This window comes from Poeciliopsis prolifica, unplaced genomic scaffold (assembly GCF_027474105.1).
Source record: "Poeciliopsis prolifica strain line A6 unplaced genomic scaffold, Auburn_PproV2 SCAFFOLD001, whole genome shotgun sequence".
Lineage (NCBI taxonomy): Eukaryota > Metazoa > Chordata > Actinopteri > Cyprinodontiformes > Poeciliidae > Poeciliopsis > Poeciliopsis prolifica.
This window is the reverse complement of record NW_026562376.1, coordinates 23,589,307-23,615,106: the sequence shown is the minus strand read 5'-3', so window position 1 is coordinate 23,615,106 and position 25,800 is coordinate 23,589,307. Positions and strand designations below refer to the sequence as shown.

Sequence of the window (25,800 nt, the reverse complement as noted above, 5' to 3'; positions counted from 1 at the left end):
AGGATATCCTTGTTCTTTTCAGCAGCTTTAGCTTATTTTAGTGCTGTCAGTCGATTAATAAATGTCAGATTAATTTCACTTGTTCATGCTTAACTTTGTAAGCTTGAAATGTAAAGACGCACGTTTTCAAGAAATGTTGAAGAAAATGTTTCAATTATCTCAAACAAAACGTGTGTGAAGATGCCTTTGTCTTAAATGTATCCCTTTTAATTAATTAATTGTTGTCTTGGTTTAGCTAATTGGATATTTTATAGACCAATGCCTCTGTTTGCTCGTCTGTAATGTTTGTTTTGTATGCATTATTGGTGAATAAAACAACCAATAAAATAACTGCTCAACCCCTCACCCGTTGTAGGACAAGCTGGAGAGAGTGCTTGACGTGTCTCACCAGCAGATGGAGCAGTACCAGGAGCAGCCGGCTCACGTCCACAAGATCGCCTACCAACAGAGGCTGCTGCAGGAGGACCTGGTGACCATCAGGGCCCAGATCTCCCGCGTCTCAACGGTATTCATGTCCGCTGTGTCTGTCTCTGTCGACTGATAGTGCTAGACTTTTTGGAAATGGTAATATTTAACTTTAGGGCTGCAGCGATTAATTGGTTTAATTACAATTAGTTGGATTAATTTAGATTAATCATGATTAATCACGATTGTTAGTCAAATTAATCGTCATCCAGTTTGGTAATTAATTGTTAGTTGGCGTATCCAGACTCAACGCTGGGCAATTTTCTGAAAGCACAACATTCTCAGAGCAATTAATTAAGACAAAACTGTACGAAAAATATGTGTGTGTATAAAAAAAAATCTTAATCTACCCCAAACTCCTCCAGTGTCATCATTTTAGCTTCAACAAGTTGATCAAATTCTGCAAAAGTAATCTAGTAAGCGCTTATTATTATCATCCAAATATCATAACAGATAATCATCAGATAAGCCTAAGCGGAAGTGATGTTAAGTGAAATAGGCCTGAGCTTTTCAACTGTTGATGTTTGGATGTTTTTAGCTGCATGTTCAGCCTTTACTACAAATGATTAAGTGTTCTCTAAAGAAATGCTGTCATTGCTTTTTAGGTGAATAATTTTCGAACTTAACAAAAAGGAATCAAATTATATTTCATTTGCATCCTTTAATGTATTTCTAATATTGCATAAAAAAAAGCTTAAATAAAATTTCTGCAGAATACGCCAATTTTAAAAAAATCTGATTAATCGATTACTTCTCATAACAATCAATAGATTAATCGGTAGGTAAAATAACTTAGTTGCATCCCTATTTCCTTTATAGATTTATATGTTAGTAGGTAAAAAAATACATATTTGACCTCAAATGTTTTAGATTGTGCACACAAATTGTGCTTCAAATGCTAACCAAATGGTTTAAGAGCGAGCGTTTGTTTGGGTTTTGCAGGAAATGGCGCGTGCGTGGGAGGAGTACAACAGGCTGGAGCAGTCAGTGGAGCTGCTAAGGCTGGCACTTCAGGCACACATGACCCACAACGACACGTCTCAGGTGGGCCTTCCTTCCTCCCTTTAAAAAATAAAACCCTCAGCATGTCAGCGGTTCTGAATGTTGGTTTTCCACAATTTCGATGAACAAAAGTGCAAACCACAACACACTGTCTTCAGCCGAATGGCAACAACAGAACTTCCACACGTTTAAATAAAAGGTGAAATTAGTCAAAAGAAATCCTGTGTCTGTTTGCTTGTTTGCATTGCAGCAGGAAAAGGCTGAACTGAAGCGGGAACTGTGGAGGATCGAGGACGTCATGGGGGGTCTTAGCGCCAGCAAAGCCAACTACAAGATAACTGTGGACTCTATTCAGAATCCAGGTGAGATCCGTCTGTTTGCAGATGACATTGTGATCGCTCACAAAAACTTCTCTAATATTGTGTAGCCCTATTCCTGTGAGTCCGCCTTGAAACCAAGGTCTTAGTTGGGTTGAAGGGAACTCCAGTGCGTTTCGAATGCTCATGTGAAAGCCATGCAGAGCAGACACCGCTTCAAAAACAGGAAGTGGATAATAGCGTAGGGCATTTTGGGTAGATACAACCAAGACAAACATAAGTCATGTGATGACAGATATGGCTCATAGTCTTTTGCCAAAGACAAAGGATACAGCCACTAAGGTTGGATGCTACTTCATTTTTGTGTAGATTTTATGAAGAAGGAAGTTATGCTTAGCTACATATTTTTACACTTCAAATTCAATTGTATTAAATCTTGTTTTTCTTAAATCTTAATGTCTTGTTCTGTAACGTCTGTGATGTTTGAACGTAAACTGACTGTCTGTGATTTGCTGGTCATGTAGTTCATTTTCACACAGCTTACGTTGTGAACACAATTGTTCGTACGTTGCATGAGACAATCATGAAAAGTATTTTTTCGGATTTTTTTGATGCATTTTTTGGCCCTTCTGGCATTCCGTACAAGAGTCAGTGCGTAGCGACAGTTTATTGGAGTTGAATACATATTGAGCAAACTTGTGTGAGATTCAGTTGCACACACCACAAATTATTAATTACTAACATCAATGTATGTGATCACATCAGTCTAACTGCACAGTCATATTTGGGGGGGTTATAGCAAAACTGGAGGAAAACTGAGGGTGTATGGCACATAAAATTAGCCTCTTTTAATTTAGCGTAGCATAAAAATGCCATTTTCATCCCACCTTTGTCTAAGCGTACAGCTTTCTGTATTGACACGCCTCAGCAGACAGGAGATTAGTGCCTTCGGTGTCGGACCAGGCGGTGCCTTCGGGCGGCGCGGAGGTCCAGCCTCCTCCCCGCAGCTCCATCACTTTGCCTCACAGCACCGTGCCAAAGTGGGTGAGTGTCCTTCCTCGCCCTCTGCAAACAAAATACACCACAAACCTCCGCCACGAGTCTGTAACCGTCCTGATCCGACTGCCATACAGGCAGAGGACGACGCCCCGCCCAGGCCGCCGCTGCCTCGTCTCTATGACTACGAGGAGACGCCCCCCGTGGTGCCTCCGCTCCCCAAGGAGGCCTCGGTCATCCGCCACACATCTGTGCGAGGGCTCAAACGGCAGTCAGACGAGAGGAAGCGAGACAGGGAAGGTGGCCAGTACATTGCCAATGGAGACTGTAAGGTATCGTCATTCATTTTTCCTAAAGTGGGGAGACTTCTACACATTGCTTGGTCATGTAGATATGATACAGTGAATCTGTGTTGGCTAATAGACATGCTATGCTATGAGCGCTGCCCGTCTTTGATTTCTGTTTCAGGCTGATTTGAGGTCATACCTGAGCGAACCAGAGCTGTCAGGAAGCAGCCAGCCAGTCACAGCGTCTGAAGCCGACTACCAGTATTACCCAAGCAAAGGTAACATGCTTCACTTTGGAGCTGAAACGACCCAAAGTCTTTTAATCACTCCAAGCAAGAAAAAAACACTTTTAAGTAGCTGTTATGTCTACATGGAATAGAAAATGTCCAACAGTATTGGCCGTCATCCAAACACACTCGGATATCTGGGAAAATGGATACATTGTTATGAATTTTTGCCTTTCATCCGAACGGAAACTCAGTTTAACACCTCAAAATTATTGTTCATAAAAACTTTGAAAAAGAAAATCTGAGGAAACTCTGTATTTGTGTTTGCATCTAAAACTGAGATTTAGGGTCCCGCACATTACAGTCTTCAACACAACTCCAGTCAGCATCGTCTTGTGTTTTAGTAACTTTACATTCTAATATGTGATTTTAAAGCATATATCTGTTGACACAATTAAACATCCTGGAGCCATGTTTCATTCCTAACAGAAAATCTTGATCGTTTTGAAGAAATCCAGCTTTGTGCTACACTGCCCCCTATGGGTTTGGCATGTTTAAAACTCAGGGAAAGAGATATTCCTTTTTATAAAGACATGACAACAAATTGTCCTCGAAGGACACTGTCTAATGTTTTAAAATGTTCGTGTTGTTGTTTTGAGGGAGAGTTATTGGTGGACGAGACCGACACAAAGTGGAAGGACAATTATACATGTTTTTTTTTTTTCTTTTTTTACTTTCTAAAAATAAAGCTGAACTAAACCCATGATTGATGGTTCTGTCATTGTCAACTAGGTTTGTTAGGAACCACGTCTCGGCTGGACCAGTCCAACTCCATCTCGTCCTACGTCACCTTGAGGAGGGCTCCCGGCAGCGCCGCACCAAAGGTCAGTCTGTTGCGGCACATGTGGAAAACAAGACAATGTGAACAGACTTATGTCAGTGTTAGAAGTGGGCCCTCTCCAAAATTTCTCAACTAAGACAAAACTTGGACAGGAAAAGCAGAAGATCTGACAATTAGAAAGCAGATAGCTTTCACTGATTCTTTCCTTAAGTTTTAGTCATTTGATTCAAATCTTCAGGGCCGTATTTAAAAGCATGTGGGCCCCTGGGCTGCAGTCACTTTTGGTTCCCTGTTAACCCCCGGGCCCCCAAAAAATATTTCACTCAAGCAAATAACCGAAACACAAACAGAATGAACAACTTATAGGAAAATCTTTTATCTGCCGTGATTGGCGGACATGATAACTAGCCTTAGCATTCGTGGCTAACTGCAGAGTAACAGAGATAAATAAAAGGCCAGCGCCACAAAAAGGGTGAGTGGCAGCACTAAAACCCACCTCCTGCCTCTGATTGGTTGTTTCCATTTGGCACTGGGAGAAGGAAGAAGAGGACTTTGGTGTTTTTCACAGTTTATTTGTCTCATACTGTTCTGTTAAAACATGCTGACAGTTTTAACAAAACATTTGTTTTTTAAAGTCACATACTGCAGCTTGAAATATGGAATTTTGAAATGGAACATTTCTAGGAAGATTTCCCATTTCTCACCCCGCCTTCTCTCTCCTCCACCGCTGTCTCTTCAGGACCGACCCAAAAGCGCCTTTGAGCGCCTGTCGTCCCCCACGGAGGGCGGCCCGCCCCACAGCAGCCAAACCCGAGGCCGGATGACCGCCGAGGAGCAGCTGGAGCGCATGAAGCGCCACCAGAGGGCGCTTGTCCGCGAGCGCAAGAGGAACCTTAGCCACGGCGAGCGCTCCGGCGGCGCAGGCCCGGCAGCGTCGGGGTCTCAGCGCTCGTCGTCTGCGTCCTCCCGGCTGCCCTCCAGCCCCTCCGTACGTTACCCCTCCCTGCAGCGCAGCAGCAGCAGACACACGGAGCACTGGCTCCACCCTCAGTGCTGCTACAGCACTCTCCAGCCTCCAGCCACATAACAACCTAACAGGGATGCTAACGACTTAGCGCTCTTCCTTGGTAGCAGCTCCCACTAACAAGCCGACTTGCTTTGATTAACGCTTTATAAACGACGGGAGACGAATCAATCCGGGGGAAACGCTGAGCGACGGACAGAGCCGCTCCGTTTTTTTATTTGTTTTTTTTTTTAAAGCTTCAGAGCTTTGAGATAGCTAAAATACCACTGCCCCCCCGAACCCCCCAACACCCACCTGTGGGACCTCACTGACACGAATCTGAATGTAAACATAAAGAAGAGAAAGAAGCATCGCTTTAACTTCTTTTCTCCATTGTAATCACCAGAAAGTAGAGAGAGAGCCCATATATATATATATATATATATATATATATATATATATATATATATATATATATATATATATATATATATATATATATATATATATATATATATATATATATATGCTTTTATTTATTATCCGAGGGATATTTTCAGTATATAGTTGTAAAATTCTATTTTGTATAGATTTGGTATATAGAGCATATATAGAAGACCGAGTGATATAATAGGGAAGAATAAAATCCCAAATTTTCAGGTTGTTGATTTAAAATATATGTATAAAATGAAGGAAGATGCAACACTAGTGGCACAAATCATACGACGGCGTATTCGGGCCGTTGTAGATAGACAACAAAAAAGGAGAAGTGTATTTCCATCAAAAAATCTCAGAAATGTTTTTTACATTAATCTCAGAAGTTTTCTGGGACAAATGTGGGAGTGTCGGAGTTTGAAAAGTAAAAAAAATACTATAAACACTCATAAAGTTGTAGATTAAAACTTTGAAATAAAATATTCTTCACTTTTTTTTTTTTTTTTTTTTTTACATTAATCTCAAAAATGTCTGTTTTTCCAAGAAAAACTTTTTTGACTTTCCAAAGTCAGAAATTTCCAACTTTTCTCTATAACATTTCTGAGCTTAATCTATACATTTCTGATTTTTTGGGGCCAAAATTAATCCTCTTTTTTTCCTCCTCTCTACTACGGCTCTTGTACGTCGTCGTACAAATCATGGCCGTACCTCCCTGCTTTCCTTTCCTTAAATCAAATCCAAGTGCCTTGGTTTGTTGACGATCATTTTTGCCTTTATCCCAAATGTCCGTCTTTAAGACTTCTCAGAGTGCCGTAGGACTGATGGAAGAGCCACATGTAGGGCTTGTGTTACAAACTCACAGATAGCAGTCATGAAAATGCAGGGAAACTGGATTAGCTTACAGCTAACACTTCCCCCTCTGAGTTCAATGTGGTATGCTAGCAATGCTAGCACGCTTCAATGGAATGAAATTACTCACATTTTGGATGACATTAACCACCAGGCTGGCGCCATGGTTACAGACTAACAACCACCAAGTCTGCTGTGAATTGAGCAGAAATTGACGGGCTTTGCAAAAGTATTCATGCCCTTCGATCTTTTGCTCGTTTTCTCACGTTACAACCGCAAACTTTACTGGTTTTATTGGGATTTCATGTGACCGACCAACACAAAGCGGTACGTTGTTATGAAGCGAACATAAAAAGGCTCAGTTAAAGTCTGAAAAGTGTTTTATCCAGGATTAGAGCTGAAAACCTTTTAGAGATTTGTACATCCAACAGCCGTGTTTGGCTGTTTTGCAAAATAGTTCAACTTCATTTAGATTAGAATGAAAATCAACGTTCATCTTTTCTATTTGAATTTGACAACGATGCAGTTCCTTTAAAAAACTATATCTGACACCAACAAAGAAGAAATTACCATTTTAATTTTAGGTTTAGATCCAAAATATGACATGGGAAGACAGGCACCAGGACTAAAATTGATTTTGATATTTAAATGATTAATTTCTACTAATATTAAGGAAAAAATATGGAGTTTATCTATCGTTAAATAGTAATTACACAATCATTTTACATTTGTCTAAAATATTACTGTTATTCATTTTTAAAAACTAAATATTTTTCAGTTTTCATTTAAAAATCTTTAATTATGCACTGCTTTGTGTCGCGTTATATAAAGGCTCCAATAAAACTCGCTGAAGTTTGTTTTTGGAACATGTCAAAGGTGTGAAAACTTTTCTAAAGCTCTGGAGTTTTTATTCCTGTCACAATAAGCAATATATGTTTTTTGTTGTTGTTGTTTTTTTATGAGTTGTGCTGTTACTTTTTCACCTCTTTCTAATGATGTCACCAGAATATATTTTATTGTGTGCTGTTCTCCACCAGCATTAAACCTTTTAATTTCATTTTGAGCTAATCTTGTTCATGTGCGATAATCTCTTTGGTCATTTTTGTTGTTTGACTCGATAACAAAAACAGCGGCTCATTTTGAGGTTGGATGCTCAGATTTGAGTATTTCTTCAAGTGGCCTCTACTGTGTTGTTTTATGCATTATGAATATATAGGACTGGTTTAAGGAGCCGGGTTGTTTTGCAATAACAAAATAAAGTGTCACGTTTATTGGCAGCCCTGGTAAACATGGGTAAAATGTGTTACCGTAAATTAAATTAATCTTTTTTTCTTCTTTTTTTCTTTTTTTTTTTGCATTCTTTCAGTGAAAGATGCTAATGCTAAACATAATTAGCAGTAGCGGGATTATTGGTAGCGTCCAGAGCAGTTCATCAAACTTTTCAGGCTGAGAACCGCTGAACCCATTTAGGAAACGCTCACAGGCCATTTACAACTTGAAATTGTCCCCGGTCCTAAGCTAGTTGTCCATCATTATTTTTAAACACAATCTTTTTTGTAAGGTAACCAGTCATTTACATGCAGTACTTTGCTGACCACCGGGGGGCGCCGGCAGACCACAGTTTGAGAAAGCCTGATGTAGAAAGAGAGTGGCCCCGCCATATCACTGGAAGATTTTTCCTCCACAAACACACTGGAGCTTTTGTTGCTGACTGGCTCTCAGTTTGTGGTGGTTGAAGAGAAATGAGACTTTTTTTCTGACTTTACTCACAAAACAATTATAGAGGCAATTATTTTTCCTTCTTAAAATCCATATATATATGTATATGGATTTTCATATATATATATATATATGGATTTTAAGAAGGAAAAATAATTCTCAACATATTTTCCCCCAAATTAAAAAGTAAGTAAGTAAAATTTGTACTAACAAAAAAGTTCTTTTGACATAATGGTACTGCAATAAAGGGAAAAATACATATTTTTTCTCCCCATCTTTACAAGGGCTGCCCATAGAGTGTGAGCAAGGAGCAGACAGCTCTGTCATGATATTGGTCCTTTTCATCCTGTCCTTTATTGCCCCACTGCATATTCAGGTTCAAAAGTAAAATACATTTGTCGTGATCAAATATAACTTTTATCAACAGTTACATTGATAACTATATCAACAATTAGACCAAATACATTCATATTTAATTTCTAGAGAATCTGATGAATAAATCAAAGCGGTATTGCAGCATTTCGACACTTTGGATCCCCCTGATCAAAGATTTTTAAGGCAAAGACTTTTGAAAAATTACAGGTGTTGACTTGACCGTTTTGGGCCTTGTGACAGAGTTTGGACTCTCCTATTGTGGATTTGTTCCCTAATGACACTGATGTCCACTCCTTGTTTGCTCAAAGTGTTCCCACCGTATAGTTCCCTTGCCCCCCCAACACAACACACTACATCAGATCCAACAGAGCAACAGCTAGATCCCTAACAGAGGTGACCCGCTGAGCGCCGTCTAATTCTGTGTAATTGAAGAAGCAACGACTCTTTTCTCTCCTCTTTCTTTTCTATCATGTAGAGATTTGCACTCAATAAAGAGTTTCTTGCTTCTCAAGCTCCTCCTGCCTGTTTTCTTCTTATTCTGGTGGGGAGGTGGTGGTGGGTGTGTGCATGGTTTTCTCTCTCCTGCGTGTGTGTGTGTTTCCTGTTCCTGGACACACGGAAGGCATGGGACGCCGCGTTTACTCTGAGCATGCGAGCGCTCCGACAGATCTGGCTCTGCAGGCTGCAGGAGTGGGAAGGATGCATGCATGGCTTTGATGCTCCTGGGATGATTCCTCACAAGTACCCCTCAGCTACACAGACACACACACACACACATGCTCCCACACACACGCACGCCAACGCTCCTCAGTAGGTGTTCTTGGTGTGCGTTTGAACTAGGAGGACGAAGCTAGGACGTATCTGTGTGCTGACTTCCTCCATTTCAAACATCTTCTGATCCTGTAGGTGTGAACTTCATCGAGGCTCCCTAAACCTCCACTACTGCATGTCAGCTTCCTCTAGCGCCTCAAGAACACAATGTTACCAATCTAGCTCCAAGTTCAGACGTCTCTGTTCACTTCAATTAACACAAAACCAACTTACACATTACTTTTCAGCAAGATATCAGACCTTTTTTTAAGTTCTGAATATTGATGGAAAAAATAGTGAAATAGTAAGCAGATTATTTCACTTATAACAAGAAATTTTTCCATGTTATAAGTAAAGTGGAACTAGGACTTTTTATCCATATTAAGGACTTATTGACTTAAAACAGGCTCTTGTATCTTGCTGAAAAGTTACTTGGGAGTTTTGCCTTATTTCAAGTTTACCAGGACATTTATAGTGGGAACTAGACAAACATGTTGTGGTAAGATTTTGAGTTTGCAGTCAAACACCTTGAGTCATCAGGAGTTACCTTCTGTGAAATAGAGACCTTTTCTTGACAATTTGATCATTTTTCTGCTTTGAAATGTTCAACAAACATCTAATTTCACCAGAACTGATGTTTTTTGTTTTGTTTTGTTTGTTTAGATCATTTAGTCTGAGTTAAAATTACGTTTCGTATCTATACAAATTAAGACTACCAAACTTTTGTTACCTTTTTTGACACCACAGTAGATATTTTTGTTCTTTCATGTAAAAGTCTTTATCTAATCAATTAAACCATTCCAAACGGCTTAAACCACCCAGAATTAAGCACATAAAACCTCAAATAACGGACGCTCAACATGTTTGTTTGTTTTGGATGTTTTTTTTTGTTTGTTTTTTTATTAGAACTAATCCCGCCTCCTTCTCCTCTCCAGGTGTTCGACTGGCAGCAGGAGCGACCTGGAGCTGAAGGTCAGAGCGATGAAGGCCTGAACCTGGTCAGAGAGAGGGAGACCAGGGACTCTGACGAGTGGGTGTCGGTCACAGCCAGGCTCGTCCAGGAGGCTGACCTGGAGCCCCTCCACTACGACCTGGACATCAGCCGGGAGGTACAGGAGCAGGGCCGCGCGCAGGCACTTTGAGGGCCAGGAGCTCCAGTAGAAAATAACGGCACCCTTGTAATTTTGACTGCTTGGTTTTTCTAAATGTGGCTGCCAATTCAAACACAATCGCACAAAAATAGAAGAGGATATATTTTATTGTCCACTGGGTAGAAATTTGTCGAGGACTCCAGGGGTTTATGTTGCATAAGCTGCCAAAACAATTCATGTAAAAGCTTGAAACTTAATCTATAGTTTAAGAAAAGAAAAAAAAACTCAGACTCAACATATTGTCTGTTCAAAATGCAAATGTAAAATAATAAAACACATCTGTGTTGTTACTGTGTATTGGAACAGATTGTTCAAATAAAACAGAACAATTTGATGAATTTAAAAATTTTAACTTGAAAATATCTTCTTTTCAACCCCTGTGGGATTCAGGGTCGTAGTTTATGTATTATTGCCTCAGCTTCTGAGTCGCTAATCGTCTTGCTCCCAATGCATTGCTGTTGAAAAGCAATGCATTGTTGCCACGGTTACACAACCGCAGCAACTGTCTGGAAAAACATAAGAGCAAAACTTCTTCCAGGAAGAGAGAGAGCAACTCGCGGTGACTCAACCTGAGTAATGAACAAAATTTTACAAAAATATCAAACCAGATCCAGCACAGCATTTCTCTGTGTGTCCGTCCAACACGCAGCTGTCCAAACCGGACAAAGTTGTGATCCCGGAGCGCTACGTCGAGTCGGACCCAGAGGAGCCGCTGAGCCCAGAGGAGCTGGAGGAACGCTGCCGGCGGGCCGAGCGCATCAAGAACCTTCTCACCAGGTCCAGGTATCCTCACCTCAGTCTGCCGGGGGAACTCACCTGATCCAACATGGCCGCATTCCATTAATAAACCTTTTGGATTTGTTCCCCCTCCAGTGTCCAGAACATCCAGCCATCAGCATCGCTGGAATTCAGTGAGCTGGACTCGGCTATGGAGGAGCAGGAGAGGATCATGAGCGTCTCCTACGCGCTGGCCTCAGAGGCTTCACGCAAGAGTAAACTGGTTGCAGGTTAGTTAGTTAGTTAGTTAGTTAGTTAGTTAGTTAGTTAGTTAGTTAGTTAGTTAGTTAGTTAGTTAGTTAGTTAGTTAGTTAGTTAGTTAGTTAGTTAGAAGTACAAGTGCTTTAAAGTGGCAGTGTTATGTAGAAATGACTTATTTTTAGCTTTATATGTCATGTTATGTTATTTTATCATCAAACTCAGATGTTGCCTTGATTCTTTAATGCGTGTTTTAAAAAAAATAAATAAATAAATCATTCAATCTCCATGGCAACCCATTCAGCTGTGGAAAACGCCCGGTTTGTCCGAGAGATGAGTTGATGAGCATCAGCTTACAGAGTACTGTCAATGGGAACCTGTGGACATAAAGAGGAAATGTCCAAAGGCAGTAAAAACTTTTTTGAACGTTTAGTTGCCTTTAGTATTCTACAGTAATTAAACGTTTTGAAAAATATGTTGTTGTTTTTTCTGCATGTTAAATTGTCACTATGATCTGACAATATAACATTCCTCCTGTGCTCTTACTGCCATCTGTGAAAGTACACCACTCTGTCAGAAACAGCCAATCAGAGCCAGGGGGAGGGTCTTAGCACTGACAATCATATTCATATAAATGCTGCACAACCCTGCCTCCGCCCTGCTGCCCCAGATGTGCTAATGTGGAAAATAGCTAAACCAGAAAAACCGTTTGTCATTGGTGGCTATGCTAACTAGCATTAGCATTTATTAGCATTGGGATTAGCTGACCAAGCTCAGTATTTTATATTAACCGTCAGGATGTTGTGACAATTTAAATAAATATGTAAAATATAAAAATTAGAAAATTTTGTTTTTCATAAAACTTACCTACTGCTGCTTAATAGTTGCAAAGTTTCAAAGAGCTCCCTCTAGTGGTGAATAATCACACTTCTGCAAGAACTTCAAACGCAAACGGCAGAGGTGTGTGTTCAGACGGACTCTGATGCTCGGCCGTCTCAGAGTGTGACCGTGTCGTTGTTCCTGGTGTGTAGGGACTGAGTGGCTGGAGAGCTGGTGAGCAGGCCCGGTCCAGGTACACACACCCCGACCTTCCTTTGTGTTGGGATCATGCTCTGTTTGTGGTGTGTTTTTTTCTGGGGGCGGGGTTACAGCGCACAGTTGGCCGACATAAAGATGTCAGACTGATAAAGATGGCGTCTTTATGAGCCGAACATTCACGTGACGCTCCAAAACATCTGTGCACATCGCCGGGTTTCTGTCTTCTGGGTGATTGTTTGGTCAAAGAGCCTCGGGGGAGGATTTCACCGAGACTTTCTCGACTTGTTTTACATGTAAGAATCGCGTTCGGTTTGCTTACAGGTCAGTCAAAAGAAAACACAACAATATAGAATTGAATTTATAGACCCTAATGTTAAATTGATCTCTGTTCCTTCCTCAAACGTGAGGTTTATCAGCGAGGATATGGCTAAAAGAGGTAGCGATATCAAGGGGATGCACCGATTGCAGATTTTGGCCATACCGATTTTTTTTCCTGAAAAAAAATCGGTATGTTAACAGCACACGTGCAGACGTGGTGGGCGGCTCTGTCACTCAGCCCTCTGTCACTGCAGAGAAAAAGGAAACCGGCTGATTTTTTTAGACGTTTGCCGATGTTGATGAGGTCAGTGGATGAGATCGGCTTCAAATTGGATGCATCTTTGAATCTCCTGCAATGAAGGAAATCAGAGGCGATTTATGGACTGATTTATTGGTGTACCCCCAGTGGCATATAGAGGATAAAGTCCCCAATTACAATCCAGAATCAATTCCGAATTACCATATTTTCTGGACTAGAAGTCACCGCTTCATTCATAGTTTTGCTGGTCTTGTGACTGCAATTATGCTCGACTTATGTTTCCCTCTTCGTGACACATCTCTTGACTGACGCAACTTTTCCTCCAGAGTGGCTGGTAATCCAGAAAATATAGTAGTCTTACAATTTAACCATTTTTTTTAGCCTCAGGCTTCCTATAAAGTCTTTGTGAAAAGGTTTCCTCCCTGCTGCTCTGACCGGAGAGGCTGAGCTTCTTAACAGACGCCTTTGGGGGAAATGTTATGGTCCTCTGGATTCAGCTGGTGTTTTGGTGCAGGCTGTGTGTGTCAGTGTGTCACTATTGTGATGATTTTCCTCTTATCGGTAATAAGAACATGACATTAAAATTTTCATATTACATCAGATCAATAAAAAAGAACTATTTTTAATAGCCTTAATCGAAACCTGCTTTTAAGATCTGATCTGAGATCTTATATAAGATCTCAGGTTAAAAGGGACTTTTAACCTGATCAACAAACTTTGTAAAAGTTTTCTTCCAAGTTTCTAATGCGAAATGTCTTAGAATATTTGAAAAAATTAAACTAACTTACTAATAACTTTTCAGCTAGATGTAAGAGCCTGTTTTAAGTAAGTAATTCCTTGATACTGATGGAAAAAGTACTAGTTCCATTGGCATATTATTTAACTTATAAACGTCTCGTTATAAGTTAAATTATTTTCCAGTGGAAGTAATACTTTCTCTAACAGAAATTATTGACTTAAAACAAGTTTCTGTGTCTTGTTGAAACGTTACAAATCTGGAACAAACTTCCAGAAAACTGCAAAACTGTTGAAACACTGAATTCCTTTAAACCAAGACTAAGAGCCCAGATGTTCAGAGTCGCCTTTAATTCATAATAGTTTTGAACATTGATTGGTCTATTTGCTCCATGATTTTGATGATGGCATTTGACAAAATGTTCCTGGTTGTCGTTTGATTGTTGCTGAATTGTGCCTAACAAACAAACTTGACTTTGTTTTTGTCTCCTCAGCCAAAGCTGCTGCTCAGCACTGACCCACAGGACCGGCAGAGGGGACGCGCTGTAAAACAGAAGGAAACGCCGTGGAGAAGGAGCTCCACGCTTTTTCATCAAATTAACTTATTCAGTCATTAAAACAAATAGTTTTTTTTAAAAAAAATAATAATTTTAATACACATTTTTGAAGCTATGTTTTTTAATCACAGATTTTTACATAATACGTTTTTATTGCTTCTGCACTTACACTGCACATTTTACAGAGAATCATAAAATGACTAAACTTCCTTTTTGTGCGTTCTGGATTTTCAAGATAAAAGTCAGTCGGCGCGCTCGGATTGCAGTGGGAATGTTTAGGTGACCAGTTTGTTTGCCTGGTGGATTGAGATTCTTTTATTTTTTGGGTTTGTTTTTTTTCTCAATACTGTCTCAAAACTGTCAGAATGTCAAATAATTTCAACACATCAGAAAAACATAAGAATGTCAGGCTACTTAAAATAAATAATGAGATAAATCCTTGTCTCTGTTTTGTTGTAATGTAGTTTTATTTTTAAGAGTGTTTTCAGATTACATCCCTTCGAGAGAGTAGACATTTGTCTTTTGCTTCTGAGTTTCTATGCAGTCTGGAAATGAACTATTTTTCATTTCTACAAAATACAGTATGGGAACATATTGTGTTTCCATACTTTCTCATATTCCATTACTTGGATTTATCTATCAGTTTTTGCAGGTTCCAGATTGAAACTCTGTTGACTGGAGTTTTTGCTGAATTAAGGTTGCATCCTTAAAGCTCATCACCAAATGTTTTAATTGATCACATATAAAAGTCAAAATTAAGATTCTCAAATAAATATTGCAAATGAGTTTGTTTTCAAAAACACCCACAGCTTCCGCTTCCAGCAGCTGCTTTAAAATGATCAAACGCCTCCAAATAACGAAAAACTACAAGTCATATCTACACAAATCACATTTAATGGCAAATAATCTTGTCTCATCCAGTACATTTCAAGGCAGACAACAGGACAGTTAAAATGTTCAAGTGAAATAAAAACAGGTTCATTTTCCAGTCGTAGCATTGTCTTACACTACAACATCAAAAAAAAGAACATTTTATGAAGCCTTAAGACTGGATTCTTTCAGCACATGCACACCAGGATGCGTCCCATCACACAGTACAAATGAGACGAGTGATGTCCTAAAGTGAAACGGAAAGCATCAAACTGTCCCGATGTCAGAATAAAAAAGCTAGCTCCTCTCCCCTCCTACGATGATTTTACGAAGCCCATTTTGTAATTCTGTTTCGGTTCGTTGGGCTGGTCGTCGGAGCCGGACTCCTCCTGTTCTGGTGATTTCTCCTCGGGGCTGGAATCTTCCTCCTGAGCTTCTGTGTGTTGCTTTTCACTGGACGACTCCTCTGGTTTAGCGGCTTCTGTCTGACAGTCTGCAGGCGGGGAGATGACCGGCTCTGGCTGAGGCTGACCAGAGGGAAACAAAGAAAGCTCTTTCAGGGTTCCCAGCGGTATTTAGAAAGAAACTCCATGACCTTCAATAATTTTCCATGACCCACGTAGAACAGGTTCATAGAGAAAAATGCATGCCAAACCCCACCAAGTTGATCTACAGCGAACATGTAAAAGTGCAGGCAGATAAATGACAAAAATGTGAAAATGAAATTGAAAAATGTCACTGAGGAATCATATGATAATAATGTCAAAACAAACAAAAACATATTAGCACTAATGAATGAACACAAAATAATATACTCTTGCTATATTATTGGGTTCTGTTATGTATCAATTACCATATTGAGTTCCCTGTTAGGAATGTTTCTGTAGTAAATTATGTTTATGTACTTTGTGAACTGCCCCTGCCTTTGCTAAGATGGATGTGTATAACCGCCGTGTAGCAACACTGCTAACTGAGTTACTTTGTGTCAGAATTTAAGACACCAAATAACTAATCTGCACCTGTTTCAACCTGCTGATGACTCAGTGACGCTTGGAGCTCAGAGACCTTTTCTGTCTGAGCATCCAGTTTTATTTTCAAAGGATATCCAGATGCAGCCAAACAGGCCCACACACACCAAAACACACCACTCAATTTTTAATAAAATAGAATAATGGCTAATGCACAGAGCGTTCCAATTAGAAGAATCGGCTTGTTTGTAAATGTCACATCACTATATCGCAGACTTTGGTCACAGCGTTGTCACATCTGTGCTACTCTAGCTACAATCTCGTTACATCATCACAATGAGACTGAAACAGCAGCAAAATCAGCCGTTTTTTGTCGTGGTTTAAAGTGTAACGTCGGTGTGAGCGATGACTACGCAACACTTGATCACACTTGACTATTTATCAGCATGTATTTTCCATCTTCCTGTTAGCCATGGCGAGCCCCCACCTCGCTGAAGCCCAGACCGCAGTGCCTCCGGTCCCGGCCTGACAGTTTTCCGTCCATGCTCTGCTGGTACTGCATCTCCAGCTCGTCGTTCATCCGCTTATCTTCCTGCCCTACGGAGGAGACGCACACCGGATCGCTACAGATCGGATCCAAGCAGGGATCAATCAAACAGGAAGTCGTTGCACTTTGCCAAAGCAACAAAGAAGCTCACCGCTGCGGAAGTGGGATGTGGACTTGTGGTCACCGATGACGAGGCGACCGGTGTGTTCTTTCTGGGAGGAAAAAAACAACAACAACCAAGCATTTTATTTTATCTGTCTGCTTTAACTTTATCTGACTGACACAAGCTGGAGCGTACGGACCTTAGAGGCGCCCATTAGCCGTAAGAACTTTTGCTTCCTTTCGTCGCTTCCCAGATCTGCAGACGCCCACTGGGTGGACCCGTCCTGCCAAGAGAAGACGGTTCACCAGCGTTCATTTTCAGCTTCGAAACGTCATTGACAGTTCATTCAGGAATCAGGGAGTTATGTGTGTTTTTTGTCAAAATAAAAGAAAATAAAAAATGGCCATTTATGTTGTCAATGTTGATCTCGGATACTCTTTAGCCACAGCTTGTCATTTGAGAGCCGACAAATAAAATGTTCAGTGGTGACCTGGTTTGTATGCGGTGTAAAGTTAAAGTCAAACTTTAATAATAATTTCGGTTTTTTTTCATAAGAGAAACATCTTCACCATGTCATTTCTTCATTTATGTCAGTTTCACACAGATACATATTCAGTTTGAAGCTAAAACTTTTTGTTTCAAACTAAAAAAAAAAGTTATCAAGTTAAATATTTAACTTGATGCCAACTATTTAGCTTCAAACTAAACATTTACTTTCGCAACTAATTAGCTTGAAGTCAAATATTTAGCTTACAACTAAATATTACGTTTCAAACTGACATTTATGAATGAATAACAAACATGTTAGATAAAGTAACTCTTTTATGGCTGCCTAAGCAACCCAAATTATTGCTGTTCATTTTTGACCGCAACTTTACAATGCCACCCTACACATGTCATATCAAAGGAATTGTAATGTATAACAATTATAACTCAGGGCAAATGGAAAAGGCAGCTTTTAAGTCGTGACTTAATTTGCTAAAAGGGGAAAAAAACAGCATCCAAACCAACTTCCCCTAAATCTAGCAGCTGGTCATGCCGTCCTTGGCTTAACAACCCCCATCATGCATTTGCAGTAACTCTTTTATCCGCAACACTTTTGTTTACTGTCACACATTAGAGGATTTTCCATCTGGCCTTTGACTAGACAGATGTCTCCAAAACCTAGAGCTGAATTCATGGTTGAAGCCCGCTATGGTATGCTATTCTTTCTCTACCATGCTGTTAGGTTTTCACCAGCTGCGGCAGGAAACACCTTTCTAAGAGTTTGGCTTTTGTCCGGTCGGTCCACGTAATGTCTCTAGAGGAGAGATGTTTCCGCTCCATTTGGTCAGCAGGAGTTTTGGTCTTTGAACTCAACCACGGAGGCCATTTTTGTCCAGTCTCTTTCTCTCTGATGAATCACAACCACTGAGTTTAACTGAGGCATGAAGCGCTTTAGATCTTTGGTTCTTTTGACTCATCCTGGATGAGTCAATGCGCTCAGCAGAGTTACGCCGGCAGACCGGCCACTCCTGGGAACGTTCACCTCCGTTTTGTCCTCTCAATCTACTGAAGGGCTTCTTACTTTCCAGACTGATGGTCGTCAAGGACTTTGTTTCACATCTGCTTTTTAAATTTTACAAAACAGGGCTTCATGCGTTTCCCTTCGAGCTCTGACAACCAACTTCATGCTGCCAGACTGGTTCTATCTGAATCCCTGACCCTGATTGGGCAACAATCTGGCCTGAGAAACTCAACTTCTTCAATGAATGCAATCATATTTTGTTTCTTACATTATAAAAGTTACTATGAAACACTTGAGAAATTGAGAAGAGTAGAGTATTTAGCTATATTTCATATAACAGTAATTAGTTAAATCTAACTACTGTGCCATAGAGCTGACATAAAGGTTGAAGATGGTGAGAAAAGGTGAATAGATTGAACTGATTCGTGAACAGGTTTGGTCGTGAGGTCACATTTGAATAAAAAAAATTGGCTAAAAACATCAAACTACAAAATACTGTATAGAGGGGAGCTTTAGTTTCAATGAGTAGCAACAGACACAAGATCTCATCTCACTACAAAACTTTATCAACCGAGCAGTAAACGGATCTCAACACTGGAGACTCTTCGGCTGCTTTCACCCTGCAGTGGGATGTTCAAAGTTTGCCAAAAGGTTTTTAAAATGCGCAGAACATTCCAGGGAACTTTATTTTGGGACCGCGTCGTGTTCACGTTTTTCACCACAAAGCTCGTGAGCGCTGATGCCTTGCTGCTAGCTTGCTAAAACTAGCAGCAAGCTAGTTTTAGCTTGCAGCTACATTTTGATTTTATTTCCTACTTTTGTAAGTTAGAGCAGCAGCTTTTCATGTTTTACTCACTTCCGAGGGAGACGAGGGTCGTTTTCTCCCGTGTTTGTCCTCTGGAGACGTCATTATTCACTGAAATCGGAGTTAAACTGGAAATAGGGATTTTATTCCACACACAAGCAGGAGCTACCTTGCATTTGTCAACAATTTGTACTCACCCTGACGACACTTCCGGTTGTCGTCTTCCTCTACGGTTTAAAATTGGGCTGCTGTGCTTCGTGCGGAGACGTGTTGCTGGAGATTATACCTACATCAATTCAATGAGTTTTGGACCACGGCTCTAATAACAGAATATCTTGTTAAAATGTGACTAGAAAAAACAAAAAAACAAAATAACAAACAAACAGAGCGGAAATGAACCCTGGACAACCGACATGCTCCGCGTGCTCTTATGTGAAACTCACAAAGTTTATCATAATGGCAATACAATTCTTACACATAGCCTACTGTTTTTTTTTATATTTTAATCTTATTATACAACTATATTTTTGTACATTTTGTTTGCTTGTCACCTATTTCTTTTCTTTTTTTTTCCACGAATAACAACCTGTCCAAAGCAGGTGTTGGACTGCGCGTCACTAATTACCGCATTACGTAAGCAAATAGTCTGAGTGGTTAGTGCTCCGTTTGTGGCAGCAAAGTTGTTTTCAAGACTGATATTCCAATATACGCGGAGCGAGCGGCGCCTAGCTCAAGGTTGATCCGACTCCTGAACGCTGATTTCGGCCAGCCGTTCTCCACCGCTCCCTTCACTTAGGGACTGTCAACAAATTTCCCAAGACAACTCTCCTAAGAAACAAATGTAAACAGATTTCTTGCCTTGTGACCAACCGACACAAAATTCATGCTGTTACACCAGACGCACTGTTCTCTAGTGATTTTTTAAAAAGTCGTGTTATGATTTTAATAATTGTAATATTAAAAATTATTTTTTTCTTGAATAGCTTCCAAGTCATGTGCCCTACTGACTCAAAATCAGTGTGAAACTCTTCTAGACTGGAGAGATGAGGTGCTCTTATTTTTATTGCATTGAAGTTTTTCGACATTATTTTAGCATATTTTTTATTATTATTTAATTTTATTTTTTTCTTTGTTAAAATTGAGTATTTTCTTTCTGTAGCTTCTAACAAAGTGGTCCCCTTTGGTTTATTTTGGAACAAGTCGGGGGATTATTGAACTCTGAACTCTGGATGATCCTAAAAAAAATAATAATAACTTTGAATATCAGGAAAACGAAACCTGCTCAAACGACAGTTTCCTGCACAAACGGAGCACCGACCACTCAGACTATCTGCCGGATTTTTTTGACGTGGGCGGGGTCTCAGCTTCACTCAGCTGCGCTGACCTCATCACGCAGATTCAGCCCAGTGAGGAGATTTCACGCACTCCTCGCAGTCACGCTTCACGCTGGTTTTATATTTTTTTATTATCATTTCTATTATTATTTTTTCCGGTTACACGATGCATCAAACCACATCAAATGCTTTGTCCGCTTTGTCAGTCAGAGTTAGTGTGCGCGGCTGTGCGGAGATCTGAGAAACTCGTCCCATGAACTCGAGCAACAGTTTCTGTGGCCCTTATTGAAAACTCAAGAGACGGAAATGGAAGAGCTCCTAAAGCCAAATTAGCAGCATTAAGTTAAATCTCCTGTTTGTTGCGCATTCTCTGCGCAAAGTGCAGTGGATTGAACTCGTCCTGCAGGGCCCGTCCAAGGATATATGAGGCCTGGAGCAGAATTTGACTTGGGGGTCTCGTTTGTTGCCAAAAACATCAGCATCTCTAACAGCTTCATAGATTTAATTAAATCTGGGAGAGGTGGAGTGGTTTAAATAGGCAACCTAAAAAGCAATAACTTATAATCACAGTTTACTCATTTGTATTTGTGAACAAACAGAGCTCAAACTCAAAGATCAAACTCATAGCATCAGATTGTTGCTATAGTAACAAAACAAAATGAATATTGCTCTTTCAACTTTTACAAAGTAAACTTTCCAGATCCTTAAAATCTTACATATAAATGTTAAGCTCACTTTAATGTATTTATTCTGAAATCATTAAATCAAAATTAGCAGCATTGATAATCTTAATAAACTAATATTACATTTATGTATCTGTGGTCTGTGTTGAGATATTAGCCTTCATGGGGCCCCTGAAGCCCTGGGGGCCTGATGGAGCTGCTGACTGAATTTGGATTAATCAGAAGTGCAAACCATTAATACATATTAATTCATTTTAATTTGTTGTTTGATTTGTTGTTTTTAAGACAATTTGAGGGTTTAAATAGTGTTTCACTGGCGATATTTTCCAGTAATATTTTTACATTTTCTGTCTACTTAACATCTTTTAAATCAAAAACACAGTGGACCGCCTCGGCCCGACCACTAGGGTTTTCTGGGGGAAACCCTGCAATCAAAGAAAAGGTTAACAGCCAGGAAGAAAGACCCATAAAAGGCAACTTGAATTTTAGCATCAGTCAATAAGGAAACAAGGTACCGGCGATTGAAATTTATTTAAGTATTTACAGTTTGTGACTGCTTGATTAATTATTCATGAAAGGAATAATATCAATGTAACCAGCTGTGCTTCATTCATGTAAAAAAGAAAGAAAAAACAATTGTGGTTTTTGTCTTTCTTGTGTAGCTCTTACAGTGGTTGATAACAAGGACGGCTTTAATGAATCATCATTTCACCATCAGTCCTGGCTTCCTCGAAGTTCATGTTCATGTTGAAATGTTGGAGGCCCTATCAGAAGGCAATCTCGATGATCCACACGGTTCGGAGCCTGTAACTCCAAACCGTCTGATCACAACCAAAGCCTCAACCTCTGCCTGCACAGTTCTTTAAAGAGGACCTACATAGCATCGAATACAGTATCTACTCAAACAGTTCTGGAGCAGAATTGTCTTGTTATTGCTCTCCTTAATTTCAAACCTTCATTGTGTTCCTAGTTAGGTTGTGCCTTTAGTTACCTGAGGTTCTTGAACGTCTGATTCCATGTCGAGCTTTCTTTAGTGATTACAGTTAGATTATTTTTATTTTATTTCCCTGTAGTGATTCTAGTAATGTTTATTTCTTAGTCATTTCGTCACCCTAGGTTCAGTTATTCTTACATGTCTGGGCTAAGGGATATCTTTCTTTAGTGATGTTTATTGCTTCTACAGTAACTTCCCTCTCGAAGTGTTTCTAGTTTTCTTATTTTGTCATGTTTGCTTTAGTTAGTCCTTTTGTCTGAATCTATGTCCATCTTTCTTTAGCAATTCTAGTTAGGTTATTTCTTTCTTTAGACCTTGTCGTTACTCCAGCTCTATGCTCCATATTAGTGTGAATGCTGTATAGTAAAAGTGGACACTTTTCACTCGCTTCATCTGTATTGTTTCGTCTTTAACTTGTGTTGTCACATTATTTAACGTGCTTAAACACGACAACACGATCAGATTCATGGACTAGTGACGTCCCTTGAGCTTCATTTAACTTGTTTCTATGTCTCAACAGGCCAATCAGAGCACAGACAGAACATTTTCCCCCCTGTCTGCATTGGCGAAGCTGTTATTTTGTAATTGCGGAGAGACTAATGCTAACGTCAAACGTGCTAGCACGTCTAGCTTCTTGACTTCGAAGTAGCAACTCCACCTTGATGGAATCTGAAATCACTTCTTGTTTTCTTTCACTATTTCAGACTTTTTTTTTTGCTTCAGTCATTGTCAAGTTATTAATTTTAGTTTCTTTTTGACAAATCAGGTTAGCTAAATGAGCTCAGCACTTGGAGTTTCACCAACTCACTTCAGTAGGTTCATTTGTCAAGCTTAATAAGTAACATCTCTGCCGCTGGTGTGCTGATTAAAATCACTCAAAATGGCCTGTAAACTGGAAGACGGGGTGTTTTGTCGCTGCACTACTAAAGCCTGGCGAAAGGTGGCGCCAGAGTAAACCTAATAGCCGAGGAGCAGCTGACGCTCGTGCCGCTGACAGGACTCTCAAACTTCTTTTCAGCTGCGCGAGAAGTTAATCCGAGCATTGTTTCAGCGCCTCTTTGTGTTTTAAATTGATTTATTTTTATTTTATTACTGAAAAAAACAATAGGTGTCCAAACATAATCGAGACGATGAGTTTTTATTACTTATTTTTTTGTAGACTAAACTGAATCCCCGTGATTTCTCTTTTTATTATTATTATTCTTTATCTTTTTTTTAATTTATTCTTGACAAAATAATAATAAAGATGTTACTTGGTGAGCTGAAAGACAAAGAGATGGACGCACGTGGGGCTTTTCACACGCTGAAGAATCTCTAAAAGAAGAAGAAATGTAAAGAAATAATAAGTGGGAGAGAAACCACCGACTCCCACTGTTGTTCTGCAGTCACAGGTAAAATTTCTCGGCCGACCGTGAACCTAACGGGGAGGTCTGGCTGGAGCGAGAGAGGGAGAGAGAAAGAGTGAGGGGGAGGAGGGGTTATCCTGCCGCTGCCTCTTTGGCCAGCAGTGCCCCGCACTCTGACTGGAGCCTCTACGTAGAGCCGGACGGGAAATAACCCGATAAATACTCTTCTTTATTTTTTATTACTAAAAAATATATATATATTATTATTATTATTATTGTCGGTGTGTAAAATTAAACAAACCTGGCAGCTCCTGGGGCGGGGCGTCACTCCTGACAGCAACTCTCCCAGACACCGCACTCTTCTTCTTCTTCGTCTTCTCTTCTTCTTCTTCTTCTTCTCCTTCTTCTTCTCTACTCCTCGGCGCAGCGCAAACAGAGGGAGTTTACACCAAAAGTCCAGAGATGGTGACTTTACGGCCGGGACCAGAAGACAGCCCGAACTGAACCCCTCGCCACTTGCCTCTTCTGCTGCCCGCCGGTTCGACATCATCATCATCTTCATCTTCAGCCCAGTCCTCCGAAGTTTTGTTTTTGTTTCTTCTCTCTTTGGCGAGAGCGCGCGCGCGCGGCGCATGTGGAAGAAGAAGAAGAAGTGAGTCCAGGTAAGAGAGCCGTCCCGTCCCTGTCCCGGTCCTTGTCCCGTCCCGTCCCTGTCCCGCTCCGGTCCCGGTCCGGTCCCGTTGCTCGGAACCTCCGCGGCTCGGTTTGATTTTGGACAAGAAAGAGAAAAAGAAGCGGCGATAACTGCTGCAAATTCAGGCCTGAGGTTCTTTTCAACAACAGAATAATAGGAAATAGAAAATTTAGGGAGGGAAAAAATACAAAATAAATAAAAAGCGACTCAAAAGTTTCACTTCAGACAGGAGACCGCAGCTTTTATCAGCTCGCTTCAAATCCCCAAAACTTTTCCAAACGTTTCAGGATTGAGAGTTTAAGACGCGTTCTCCTTTTTTTTTTTTTAAATTTTTTAAATGATAACGAATGTAATAAAAGCAGAAGGCTGTTCATTTGCGCCACTTTTCATTCCAGTCTGCGCACTCTTCAACAGCAACAATCGCATAATAAAAGCAGAATCCAAACCGCACAGATACGAGCAGAAACCAGCCTCGGTCAAAGGTTGGCAGCTGCAGAGTTCAATTTCAACCTTAACTATGACTGCAAACACCAACAAACCCTTCAGTTTTTTTTTTTTAAATTTCATTGTATTTATTTTTCTGCCTATTGCTTATCAGGAGCAGGAATAAATGCACAATGTTGTGCTGTCTAAATTCCAGCACATTTGTTGCAGGGAAAAAAAATTCATCTGCTGTGTCTTATTGTCATCGTCGTTATTATTACTATAAAAATAACTAAAGATCAGATTTGTGTTCTTTTTAGTTTTTAGGACTACTTCTTTTGGCACAAGCTCAGACTGACTAGTGACTTTGGATACAAAACTCAAGAAAAATCTCCTTAACGACACATTAAAAATCAAACGTCACAGCCCCAGCTTGTGTGAAAAATTTAGAAACTAATTCTGCAAAAATAAATAAATAAAAATATATAATGTTTGGGAAAAAAGCACACAAAAAGAACGGTTTACGAAGAGATATGAAATCTGACATCTGTGAAACTGACATAGTGAAATTCAACTTGTATGAGTTTAAGCTAGAGTGTGTGTTTGTATTTATTTATTGCAGTGTGTTATGTATTCCTTTTCTCATCCTCGCCTTATAAAAACTTTCGAAATCATCTGGAATACACTGAGAGAAACGAAGGCTTCCAGCTTGCCGCAGGTCATGCAGGTTTGACCCCCAAGCGTTTTTTATCGTCTCTCAACTCTTGAGGTGATCAGAAAGAAAAACGACAACAACACAAAAAAAAACCCTGCAGTGGGTGTTCACGGCTGAAATCCGACAGTTTGAACTTGAGCTTCTAATCCCATGATCGTCCGGCTTTCAACCCGGCACCCGTGAGGAAGACAAAGAGGAGGAGGAGGAGGAAGAGGCTTTGGCCCCTGGAGGTCACTGTAAGGATGATGGGACAGGACGGTGTAGGGGTGGTGCAAGGGGGGCATGGGAGGACAAGGCGCACAGTGTGGCGGTGGAAAATGCGCGATAAAGGCACTTGGAGGGTGTTCCCCGTGTTCGGAGGCGCTACACCTCTGAGATAAGCCTCTGGCCGCCCGCAGATAAGAAGCTTTCAGAGTAACAGAGCGAAAGAGAGAGGGAGCTCACGCATGAAA

At 40.3% G+C, this 25,800-nt stretch overlaps 3 protein-coding genes across 21 annotated transcripts in view; 2 read left to right on the top strand and 1 right to left on the bottom strand.

Annotated features, from left to right (window-relative positions):
• LOC129362726 (pleckstrin homology domain-containing family A member 7-like) overlaps positions 1-14,795 on the top strand; it is a 156,121-nt gene extending 141,326 nt beyond the window's left edge. For 11 of the 15 annotated variants that reach the window (XM_055034459.1, XM_055034496.1, XM_055034466.1 and 8 more), the window contains 13 exons: positions 356-505; positions 1,408-1,509; positions 1,718-1,829; positions 2,713-2,828; positions 2,918-3,112; positions 3,249-3,345; positions 4,087-4,178; positions 4,875-5,123; positions 10,262-10,435; positions 11,127-11,260; positions 11,351-11,484; positions 12,484-12,524; positions 14,297-14,795. In XM_055034459.1, coding sequence (XP_054890434.1) covers positions 356-505; positions 1,408-1,509; positions 1,718-1,829; positions 2,713-2,828; positions 2,918-3,112; positions 3,249-3,345; positions 4,087-4,178; positions 4,875-5,123; positions 10,262-10,435; positions 11,127-11,260; positions 11,351-11,484; positions 12,484-12,509 — 1,581 coding nt within the window. In that variant the 3' untranslated portion in view covers positions 12,510-12,524; positions 14,297-14,795. The remainder of the gene's footprint in view (positions 1-355; positions 506-1,407; positions 1,510-1,717; positions 1,830-2,712; positions 2,829-2,917; positions 3,113-3,248; positions 3,346-4,086; positions 4,179-4,874; positions 5,124-10,261; positions 10,436-11,126; positions 11,261-11,350; positions 11,485-12,483; positions 12,525-14,296) is intronic. The other 4 variants (XM_055034474.1, XM_055034454.1, XM_055034544.1 and 1 more) reach the window with 2 other exon arrangements.
• Positions 14,796-15,235: 440 nt separating this feature from the next.
• On the bottom strand, positions 15,236-23,865 carry cunh11orf58 (chromosome unknown C11orf58 homolog). 3 transcript variants are annotated; one of them, XM_055034606.1, is made up of 7 exons: positions 23,818-23,865; positions 19,357-19,432; positions 19,211-19,270; positions 17,047-17,130; positions 16,896-16,956; positions 16,685-16,794; positions 15,236-15,756 (listed from the first exon to the last, which is right to left on the bottom strand). In XM_055034606.1, the coding sequence occupies exons 3-7, from the start codon at positions 19,262-19,264 to the stop codon at positions 15,544-15,546; spliced, it is 522 nt and encodes a 173-aa protein (XP_054890581.1). In that variant the 5' UTR covers positions 19,265-19,270; positions 19,357-19,432; positions 23,818-23,865; the 3' UTR covers positions 15,236-15,543. The 3 variants fall into 3 exon arrangements, with proteins under 3 accessions (XP_054890581.1, XP_054890573.1, XP_054890565.1); XM_055034598.1 differs by lacking the exon at positions 23,818-23,865 and having other exon boundaries at positions 19,357-20,039; XM_055034590.1 differs by lacking the exons at positions 19,357-19,432; positions 23,818-23,865 and having other exon boundaries at positions 19,211-19,350.
• The window catches only part of LOC129362806 (transcription factor SOX-6-like), a 137,490-nt gene continuing 135,401 nt past the window's right edge, over positions 23,712-25,800 (top strand). For 2 of the 3 annotated variants that reach the window (XM_055034565.1, XM_055034578.1), the window contains exon 1: positions 23,712-24,178. The gene's annotated coding sequence lies outside the window, so the exon portion shown is untranslated. The remainder of the gene's footprint in view (positions 24,179-25,800) is intronic. The other variant, XM_055034556.1, reaches the window with a different exon arrangement.

Bases quoted from the DNA above. Each gene is read 5' to 3' on its own strand.
- cunh11orf58 (XM_055034606.1), bottom strand. From the start codon at position 19,264: ATGACGTCTCCAGAGGACAAACACGGGAGAAAACGACCCTCGTCTCCC. The intron at 16,957-17,046 runs GTCCGTACGCTC...TTTTCCTCCCAG, and splicing joins GGCTAATGGGCGCCTCTAAG to AAAGAACACACCGGTCGCCT. The intron at 16,795-16,895 runs GTGAGCTTCTTT...TCTCCTCCGTAG, and splicing joins CACATCCCACTTCCGCAGCG to GGCAGGAAGATAAGCGGATG.